We start from the raw sequence: 10,366 nt of genomic DNA on the forward strand, positions 1-10,366 counted from the left end.
CTGCCAACCAGTTCCTGCCCTCCCTTCCCCTGCCAGCTCACAACCCGAGCACACACAGGTGTCCAAACACTCCTGACCCACGCCCATGGGACTTGCAAACACTTGTACGCACCCTCGTGGATAACAGACAGAGGCACGTACGTATGTGCTATGCCCTCGAACATCTACCGCCTCACCCCGGTGTGCACACGTGCTTGGGGGCCTCATAGGCCCTCACACCAGTCCGTGCAGGACACGTGGCCACCCCTCCGCCCCTCAGTGCCCCCTGGGCCATGGACACAGACCCTGGCTCCTCCTCTGAAGCCTGGGAAGGAGCCAGGACTGAGGGTCTATGGGGAGGGGAAGGGGAGGTCAGCCAGGAGGTCTCAGCCGCAGGGCCCGGAGTCTTCCCCGACCCGGACCAGCTCCTGCTGCTGCCCCTGCTTCGTGACCTTGCTCAACGCCCTTGTCCCTCAGCCTCAGTTTCCCTACCTTGGGGCCTGAACTGGCACCCACACTGTGATTCTCCCTGAGGTCCCAGGCGCCTGGGGCTGACCTCAGCTCACGGCCAGGCCGGGGTCTTACCCTAACCCGGGTTCCCTGCTCTCAGTTCGAAGGGTTTGGGGCGGGCCAAGGGGCAGGAAGAAAGGGGCCCCACCCCACCTTGATCCCGGTGACTGCGGCGGGGGGCGAGTGATCCTCCGCAGGGAGGGAGGGGAGCCCGGGTGAGGGGGACAGGAAGCCCCCGCGGGCTTGGGGTGGCCCGCCCGGGCCCGCGGAGGGCAGGGGCGGGAGGGGGGGCGGGAGGCGCGGAGGGGGCGGGCGGCGGGTGGGGGAGGCGGGAGCGCAGCCAGCCCGGCACAGAGCGAGCGAGCGAGCGAGCGAGCGGGGAGGCGGTGCGAGCCTGAGCCGCGGGCTGGGGGACCGAGCGCGCCAGCGGGCCAGCGGGAGGCGAGCGGCGCGGAGCGCGCGGGGCCCCGAGGAGCGGGCGCGGCGGGTGCGGCGCACGGCGGCCCGAGCGGGGAGGCCCGAACGGCGCCGCCCCCGCCACCCTGCGGGGCCCGGGCCGGCAGCCCGACGCGGGAGGGGGCGGCATGCACCGGCGGCCTGGGGCGCGGGGGCTCTAGGCCCCCGGACGGACGGGTGCCACTCGCCTGGTCACCGTTGCCGCCGCCGGGCCGCCCTCCACGGCTGCGCGTCCCGCCCGCTCCCGCCGCCCCCAGGGCCGCCGCCGGCCCATGAGCCCCGACCTCAAAGTTTGCGGCGGGCGGGCTGGCGCGGAGCCTCCAAGATGCCGTTCCACCCGGTGACGGCGGCGTTGATGTACCGGGGCATCTACACCGTGCCCAACCTGCTGTCGGAGCAGCGCCCCGTGGACATCCCCGAGGACGAGCTGGAGGGTGAGTACGGCCGGGACCCCCGCCCGCGGGCCCTCCTACCTGTGCGCCCAGGTGCAGCGCGAGCCGGGGGCGCGGGGGGCGCGGGGCGCGGGGCCGCCGGCCGGTGCCTGCTGCCCGGGGGGCGCTCCGGCGAGCAGCTGCGCATGGCGGCCGGGCCAGCGCGCACCCCGGGGCGCCGCGGGGAGGGTCGCCGCGGCGGAGGGGGGGCCCGGCCCCTGCCTGCGTGGTCCCCGGCGCTGCGGAAACTTGCCGGGTCCCGCCGCAGGGTCACGGGCCCGCGCAGTCCGCGGCGACAGTGCGGCAACGCGACAGGTTGGGGCCGGGGTCCGAGCTGCGCCCCTGCGCCGGCTCAGCCCGAGCGCCCGCGTCCGGATCCCCTCGGCGGCGCCAGCCCGCGGCTCCGCGCTCGCATTGACATTCCACTCGTGTCGCTTTTACGATCCAATGTGCTCGGGCAGCTGGCGAAGGGGAGAGGGCGACCGCCCTGCGGCGGGGCTGCCCCCAGCCCCCCCTCCCGCCCCACTGCGGCCTGAGCCTCTTCCGCTCGGCCCGGCGGGGACCCTCGCCCGGGGCTCTGGGAAGGCGGCCCGGGAGGTGGTGGCGACAACAAGTGGCCAGATCCAGCGGCTTGGTCTTGGTCGCGATAACCCAGCCTGGAAAGGGAAAGGCAGGGAGGCAGGGACCCAAGCCTGCCCTCCCACCCACCACCCATCTGGGCGTGAATGGGGACACGGATGGGGACCTTAGGCAGGGGTCTAGGTGAGATGGCGGGGTCCCTGGATGGAGAATTCTGGGGAGCAGTGAGACCCCTGGTGCCTGCGAGCTCCTTCCCTACTGGGCTGTGGGCAGGTGCTCAGGCTTCCACTCCCCGCAGACCTCCTGGGGCCCCATGTGGAGTGGAGGGGGGGGGGGCTCTGGGCGGAGGGGAGCCTTGACCCCCTGGGATCTTCTTGTCTGTTGTTGGGGGAGGGGCTGAGAGCACCAAGAGGCTGGGAGATTATGGGTCTCTTGAGTCCAGGGGTCTCTGAGATCTGGGGTTCAGCAGGGCCTGGGGGAAGGTTGCAGCCGAGACAGCGCAGTCAGGGATGATGGGGGGAGCACAGGGGAAGGCATGGAGAGAGGTCCCCCTTATCCCCAAGATCTGGAGGGGCAGGTCTTGGTGGGGGTGGTCAGACTGGCTTAAGGGGAAGATCAAGTGGGAACAGGCAGCCCCCCTCCCACAACTGCACCACAGGCTCTGAGCCACCTGCTCCTCACCGAGTCCCCCCAAAGCTCCCCGAGGCCAGGAGAGCCTTGGAAAAGGGGTCTGGTGTCTGATGCGGGCAGGACAGATGGATGGATGCTGCTGCTGCGTCTCTGGCCTTGAACCCCAAACCCAAATCCCTGCCCTGTCATCCGGGGCCTGGATCAAGGAGGGGGTATGATGAGGGGCGAGAGGGCAGGGGATGGGGCATCCGCTGCCTCTTCCCTCATGCCTCCTCCTGCCAGTGCCCCCTTCTATAGGCTCGCACCCCTTCCTTCCTGCTGGCCACCGAGGCAGGGCTTAACCTCGTCCCCCACACCCCAGGCCAGCCAGCTCCCACCTCATTCTCCCCCCTTGCTCCCTCCACCCCACCATGCAGCCCTGCTTTGGGCCTCACGAGGTCCAGCTTCTTGCCACCTCCCAGCCCTGAAATGAAGACCCCAAGGAAGGGGAGAAGCTGAGAGGAGCCTAGGGTGCAGGGGTGAGCGGGGCGCAGGGCTGGCAGCGTGGGGGGCAAGGAGGCCTGGCCGCAGCCTCCCTTGGGCTGCCCGGCGGGCACACTGGCAGGAGCCCAGGAGCGTTAGTCACCAGCCACACCAAACGCCCTCCCTGCTTCTCTCCCGTCCTCTTCTCCTGGGCCCCGAGGAGCAGAGGGGCCTGGCACAGGGGGCATCTGAAGGGCAGGGCCCTCTCTGGTGTGGGCAGGCGGGGGTCTTGGAGCAGGCAGATGCCAGGGTGGCCCCAGCCCATCTCCCGGCCCACAGCAGCGACAGCTGAGGGCAAGGAGTCCTCCATGCCTGACCCCTTTCTTGGCTGCAGGCACCCCGAGAGTCCGCCTTCTAGGAGACCAAGTCTCTGCAGGCCCCAGTGATCCTTGAATGCCAGGGCTGTGTGGCCAGGGCGACCATTCCTCGCACAGATTCCCCCCTCCGCCCCCTCCACCTCCCCAGTGCCCCATCAGTGCTTCTGCTCCCCGGGGCAGTCTGGGTAACACCCCGGCCCTTTCCTGGGAGGATGCCCACAGTGGGGGAGCCACATGTGCCGAGAAGAGGAGCCTGGCAGCTTGGGACGCAGTGCTGCAGACAGTACGTGCCTGGCGCAGAGATCCAGGGGGCGGTTCGTCCGAGGGGGAGGAGGGCCAGGGAGGGAGGGGCAGAGCCGGGGGTTAAGATGAGAGCTTCCAGCCAGGCAGCGCTGGGTTTGAGTCTCTGCACCCCTGTCTCATGGAGTGACCTCGGCAATCACTTGCCACTCTTGCCTCGGTTTCTCCATCTGTAAAAGGGGTTTGGCATTGCCCCTCCCCAGGGCTGCTGGTGACAGAGGAGGTGATGGAAGTGCCCAGTGCGGGCCCTGATGAGCGTGGGGGCGGGACAGACGCAGCAGTAGGGAAGGCCAAGGAGGGGGCCTGCAGGGTAAGAGGCTGGAGTGTAGAGGGATCGGTGAAGGCTCGAGAGGCAGGGATGCAGGGTGTGCAGGGTGGGGAGGGCTGGGTGGAAGGGGCCATGCGATGGATGGCAGTTGGCACATAGACATGGCCCGGCAGAGCCAGCCTGGCACCTCCTGCCCCCATCAGCCCCCCTTCCCCCCGTGAGAGACTCTCCCAGATTCTCCCTGTACCTCCTCCCCGACAGACACACACAGCAGAGGCCCCCAGGCCTGCAGGAACCCCGAGCCTGCCCCAGCGGCATCCGCAGCCTTGAGCACCTGAGGGTGGGAATGGGGCCGCTCAAGCTGCAGTCCTGTCCTCTGGCTGGTGGAGGAGGAAGGAGACAGACGGGCAGCCGCCAGGGCAGGGCTCTGAGCCGGGTCCTTGGCCTGCTCAGCGGGACCCTGGAGCCTTCATTGAGAGTGGCCACATGGGGACATGGGGAGAACGGGGATAGGGAGTGCCATCCTCTCCTTTCCTGCAAGCCCAGTGGCTGCCTCTGCGCGGGCCAGAAGCTCACGGAGGCCAAAGTGATGGGGCACAGGGCCAATGTCTCGGAGAGCCGCCGAGGACGACACTGCCCTGCCCCCGCAGCGGCCTCCAGCACCCCCCCTTGCTGGACCCCAACTCCCGGACCGAGTGCTGGCATCCCCTGGAGCCTGTGAGGGACCCGGGCCCTGACAGCTGCACGGGCCATGGGAGGGGATTGGGGCTGTCAGGCTGGAGGCATTAGGTGGGGGACAGTGTGGGCCTGGAAACGCGGAGGCCCTGCCAGCCCTTTCCCGGGCCAGGCGTCCTCATGCCAAGATGGAGCACAGCGGGCTTCCTCCGGCCTCATGGGCAGGAGCAGAGCGCAGGGTCAGGGCGAGGCTTTCGGGGAATCACCCGCTGGGCTGTGCCGACGGCGGCAGCAGCGACGGGGATGTGATGACACCCACCCCATTCAGAGAGCCCCCGGCAGGCCCAGGCCCCAGCGATGGGGCAGGAGCCACGTTCCCATTGCACAGGTGCAGCACTGGAGGCTCAGAGAGGGAGCTGCCTTGCATGCCAGCTGGTGGTTCAGCTGCCGAGCGGCAGAGCCGGACTTCAAGGCCGGGGCCCCAGGGCCCGGCACCAGCCAACAGGAAGCCCACGTTGGTGTCCAGAGCTCACCCAGTCCTCCCTCTCCTCCCAGCTCTGCTGTCTGTGATGTTCTCGTTTGCAGTGCCCTGTGCTGAGCCAAGCCCGGCCGGCCCTGTCAGGCACTTACACCCTCCATTTTCCTATGTAGTCATCCCCGCCGCCCCGCTGGACAGGTGAGCAAACACCGGCCCAGGTCACCCAGCCAGGAGGCAGGAGAGCTGGGATTTGAACCTGTGTCTGCGTGACTTAGAGCTGACTCTCTGGCTGGGAAGGTGGTCCCTGAACTTGGCCTCAGGAGTCAACTGGGGCTGGGGCGGGGCTCTGGGCATGGACAAAGGTACAGAGGCAACCCTCAGGTGTGAGCTGGGGGTGCCAGGGAGGGGTGGCGGTAGGGACACATGGGCGTGGAAGTGGCGGTCTTTGGATGTATCTGGTCATCTTGGGAGGCCAGTCCTGCCCGAGAAATGGCTGTGGGGCCCCTTTGGCTACCGCCAGGTCTGTTGCCTGCCCCATATCCCATGATTCCCCTGACCTCTCCTGTCTCCCGTCCAGCCTGGGGGCTTCCGTAAGGGGGTCAGGGCCTCCAATAGAAGCAGCCCTGGGGAGCCTGGTTCCATGGCCAGTACCCTCATCTTCCAGCAGAGGCTCCCAGGCGACTGAAGTCCCTCCGCAGTCTCTGTACCGCCAGGCCTCTGCTCACATACCCCTGGGGATGGGGAGCTCACCACCCCTCAGTGGCTCAGGAAACCTCCAGGTGGGAATTGGCTGCAGTTCCCAGAGTCCCGGGATCTCCCATCCCGGCTGCTCTCCTGCAGACGGTCAGGCCCTGCTGGGCTGGGGAAGGGGAAGGTTGCGAGTCAGGGCACCTGGGGGCAGTGCAGGTGCGGCTCGCGGCTTCTGTCTTGGCCTGCAGGTCAGCCAGTCGCACCTCCAGGCCTTGGGTGCAGACACCAGGTGGGAGGAACCTGATGGAGTTTGGGGCCTCGGACCAAGCCGCCTTGCTGTGTAGCCTGGGACACACGGCTACCCTCTCTGGGCTATCGTGGGATCAGCAGGATCAGGAAGGACCCCCAGGTGTAGGATCCCACAGTCAAGTTTTTAGGGTTCACAGACCCCTCAGGCCAGGCTCAGGCCAGCTAACTCTGCCCTCACCAGAAATAGCCCCGAGGACCTCACGCCGACCCTAGACTGTCCACCTCGTCTCTCTGGGCCTCGTTTTCCAGGACTGCAGCATAAAGACATCAGTCTGCACTCCACATATGTATGTATGGACACACCACACACAGGTGCACACCTGAGCGCGCTCTCCGCTGACGTCCCGCCCAGGAAAACAGCTTGAGCAAAGGCCAGGAGGCTGGCAGGTGGACCGGGGGGTTGGAGCAGAGGCTGTGAGTGAATGGCGATCCACTCATCCCAGAGCAAAACGCTTCTTACGGCCCTTCCTGGGCTGAGGACCAGGGAAGGGACACAGGGAAACAGGTGGCGTTGGGAAAGGTTAGGACCCTCCACAGTTCCTGGAGGCCCTCGGGAAAACCCTTGTCCCGACATCCTTTGCGCCCATTTCACTGTGGGTAAGCCTGAGGCCCACCCAAGGTCACTCATTGGGGTGCGCATTCCCAGGCCCCCAGCCCTCTGCATTGCCCCCCACCCTGAGTCACCCAGGCCCTCAGGCTGGTCTCCCTCTCTGTAGAATGGAGTGAGGGGAGCGACCCCCACATCTGAGCTGGCCTGCGCCTGCTGGGCCCTCCCATCTGGCCTCCCTTTCCCCCAAACCTTGGGCTCCCCAGGCAGGCTGTGCCGAGCTGTTCACCCCGCCAGGCTGCCTCACGTGGCTGCCATTAGCGTGTTAACAGGCTGAGCTGAATGGAGCTGCTGAGCTGGGGGGGGGGGGGGGGGGGGAGGGGGACGTGCGGAATGGGGACAGGGAGCGTGGGGATGGGGAGTGTGGGGTGCTGGCTTCCTCCTCGCACAGTGGGACCCATGGTTCCTGCCACAGCGGGCCGCTGTGAGGACGCCTGGAGGGGCTGTGGGGGCACCGAGACCCTGGGGACGGCCTCACGGCTGCGGGGCCTGGGCACACCTCCGCTGCTCGCTCTGCCCTGAGCTCCAGCAGCAGCGCTATGCGGACGCCTGGGCCACCTGCCAGTCGTCTCTGCCCAGGCCTGCAGGCTCGGTGGACGCACTGCTGGGCTCAGGCTGCAGGCGTGGGGGTCCTTGAGGCCTGGGAAGCAGGGTGTCGGGAACAGGAGTGAAGTCCCCACCTGCTCTGCTCCCCCCACAGAGATCCGAGAGGCCTTTAAAGTCTTTGACCGCGACGGCAATGGCTTCATCTCCAAGCAGGAGCTGGGCACGGCCATGCGCTCGCTGGGCTACATGCCCAATGAGGTCGAGCTGGAGGTCATCATCCAGAGGCTGGACATGGACGGTGAGCGCTGCCCCCCCCCCCCCCGGCTGTTTCCTCACCCTTCACCGGGGGCTGGGGCCGGGGCACGAACCACGGGGGACTCGCTCCCCCCACTAGCAGCCACCCCCAAGCCCCTGGCCGCTTACAGCCAGAGTGTGAGCGCCTCAGCCACACCTAGGGGCCAGAGACTCCACCCGTCTTGGTCTGTATCCTGAAAAAAAATTGAAGTACAGAAAAGTAGAAAGAAGTCTATTCTAAACAGCCCAGGTCTCGCCATTCAAAGTAAGAAATAATTTAGTTGTGCTTGCCACCTGGCATTTTATTATGGAAAAACTCCTAAGGAGCAGTAATGCCCAGCCCCCCCTTGGTCCCCCTGAGCCCCCACTTCGCTCCACCCAGAGAGCAGGTGGTGGCCTGGGCAGGTTGTCCCCGTCCTGAGCTCCGTTTCCTGTCTGTGGTGGGGAACGTCAGGCCCGCACCCGCCCGGGACGGCCGCAGGCCTGGGAAGCCATGAGGGCTCCGAATGGAGAGTCCTCAGGTGCTCGGGGCCTGCCCGCCGCCCTCCCCCTCCGTCTCCCCCTCCCCCTCCACAGAGCCTCATCTCGCTTGGCCTCACCGTCAGCCCAGAGCCTGGCACGTCAGGTGCCCCTGAAACGGGCAAGGCTTGGAGGAGGGACCTGCCTGAGGCTGGACAGGTGCAGGCTGACCCCATTGATTAGGCCTGTGTCCACTCCAGGTGACGGCCAAGTGGACTTTGAGGAGTTTGTGACCCTCCTGGGACCCAAGCTCTCCACCATGGGGATCCCGGAGAGGTTCCATGGCACTGACTTCGACACCGTCTTCTGGAAGGTATGCTGTGACTGGGGGGACTCGGGGCTGCGCACACCGTGAGGAGCCGGTGAATGGTGGGGCCACTTGGTAAAGGGGGTGACCACGTTCAGTCTTCGTCCACTGGGTGTCCTGTCTCCCAGAGGGTCCTGGGCTCCCTGGGGGAGGCTGGGAGAATGGAGCGAGTGGCTCCCAGCCTTCTGGAATCGGGAGGCCCTGCTGGCTGTGTGGCTGCAGGCGCTGGGTGGGGACGGGTGGCCGCGGTGGCCTGAGCGCTGCGTCTCCTCCCCCAAGTGCGACATGCAGAAGCTGACTGTGGACGAGCTGAAGCGGCTGCTCTACGACACCTTCTGTGAGCACCTGTCCATGAAGGACATCGAGAACATCATCATGACGGAGGAGGAGAGCCACCTGGGCACGGCCGAGTGCCCTGTGGACGTGGAGAGTGAGTGACTGACACCTGGGACCCCCCCCCACCCCACCCCTGGCGGGGGCCAACTGCAAGAGCAGGGGAGGAACCGGGGTTTGCAGGGGGGCTGGGGCTCCTGGCCTGCCCCAGCCTCGTGCCCCTGTGCACAGGGGACCAGCCCATGTGGAGCAATGCCGGCGGCTCCTGATGGCATCACTCCGCTGTCCCCTTTTGTCTCTCTCCGGTGCTCCTGGCGGGTGGCCACAGCCTGCTCCAACCAGCAGATCCGTCAGACGTGCGTGCGCAAGAGTCTGATCTGCGCCTTCGCCATCGCCTTCATCATCAGCGTCATGCTCATCGCGGCCAACCAGGTGCTGCGCAGCGGCATGAAGTAGGCGCCGCCTGGACGCCTCCGCTGGCCCCTCCACACCCACCGCCTGCAGTCCTTTCCCGCAGCCGCTGCCCGGCCTCCACCGCCTCCTGTACTTCAGGGCCTGGATGTCCGGCAACCCCGCCCGCCCATGCATGGGGCTGTGGCCCAGCTGTGGAGGGCCTGGGGCGGCTCTGAGGACGGCCTCCAGCCCCGCCAGCACCCTGCCCCTGCCTCGCCCACCCTGGCCTGTATGTAGCACTAACGCCTCCCCTGTCCAGGGGCTCCTGGGAGAGAAGGAGGAATCGGTACAGGGCCCAGGAGCTGCTGCGGCCCTCAGGCAGGAAGAGGCCCCTGTACTCAGGGCCAACAGCTAGCCTGACCCCGGTCCCTGAGGTGTGGGTCAGGCAGCGGGTGGACAGCCTCTTCCTGGGCAGGGGGCATTGGCTAAGGGCCCTGGCCTTCTGCTGGGCCCCATTCTCTGACCCTCCTTATACTCAAACCCAGCCTGTCACACACCCACGGGGCCAGACAACCAGCCCATTTCACAGGTGAGAGCTCAGAGGGTCCCCAGATTTGGCCTCAGTTCCCACATCCACAGGGTTTCCAGGGAGGGCAGAAGCTCCTGGAGGAGCGGGCAACTGAGGTGGCCCTGCAGCCCCCCACACTCTGGGTTCCCCGATGAGAGGCCCCGTGTCTGAGGCCGCATGGCCCCTCCCGCCCCACACAGAACGCAGAGCTGGAGTACAGTGAGGAGGAAGCAGAGGGCCTAGAGCTCCCAATGGCCTGAAGCCGCGTTTCCCACCGGCCGGGCCTCCTCCAGGGCGGCCGCCTTGCGGGGCTCAGGCCTGTGCCGGGAAGCTCACCCAGGCCGCTCTTTCAAGCCCAGGGCCTGTGTTCCTGGCCCCCCATTCTCTACGCTGACCAGGCTAGAGACCCAGCTCATCCCTGCCCCAGCTGAGCCATGTCACGCTCGGGCACCAGCCCAGCACGGACAGATGTGGGGGCCGGGAATGGCAGACCGAGCCCTTGAGCTCTCTCCCCAGATCTGGAGCCGCTTCTCAAACGGGTGATGGGCGCAGCCACACTGGCCACCCTCTCCCGGCCCCCCAGGGAGCAGGGCAGCCAGCGCGGTCGCCCTGGAGGAGACCTCCTGTCACTCCAATCTGACCAGAGGCCAGAGCA

The 10,366-nt window shown here is 67.1% G+C and overlaps 1 protein-coding gene across 1 annotated transcript; it reads left to right on the plus strand.

Annotated features, from left to right (window-relative positions):
• The first annotated feature begins 834 nt into the window (after positions 1–834).
• Positions 835–10,266, plus strand: CABP7 (calcium binding protein 7). Its single transcript, XM_059676888.1, has 5 exons — positions 835–1,379; positions 7,452–7,595; positions 8,311–8,423; positions 8,697–8,847; positions 9,079–10,266. The coding sequence occupies exons 1-5, from the start codon at positions 1,271–1,273 to the stop codon at positions 9,204–9,206; spliced, it is 645 nt and encodes a 214-aa protein (XP_059532871.1). The 5' UTR covers positions 835–1,270; the 3' UTR covers positions 9,207–10,266.
• Positions 10,267–10,366: the final 100 nt, after the last annotated feature.

Source organism: Myotis daubentonii, chromosome 19, assembly GCF_963259705.1.
Source record: "Myotis daubentonii chromosome 19, mMyoDau2.1, whole genome shotgun sequence".
In the NCBI taxonomy this organism is placed as follows: Eukaryota; Metazoa; Chordata; class Mammalia; order Chiroptera; family Vespertilionidae; genus Myotis; species Myotis daubentonii.

Bases quoted from the DNA above. Each gene is read 5' to 3' on its own strand.
- CABP7 (XM_059676888.1), top strand. From the start codon at position 1,271: ATGCCGTTCCACCCGGTGACGGCGGCGTTGATGTACCGGGGCATCTAC. The intron at 1,380-7,451 runs GTGAGTACGGCC...CTCCCCCCACAG, and splicing joins CCCCGAGGACGAGCTGGAGG to AGATCCGAGAGGCCTTTAAA. The intron at 8,848-9,078 runs GTGAGTGACTGA...GGGTGGCCACAG, and splicing joins GTGCCCTGTGGACGTGGAGA to CCTGCTCCAACCAGCAGATC.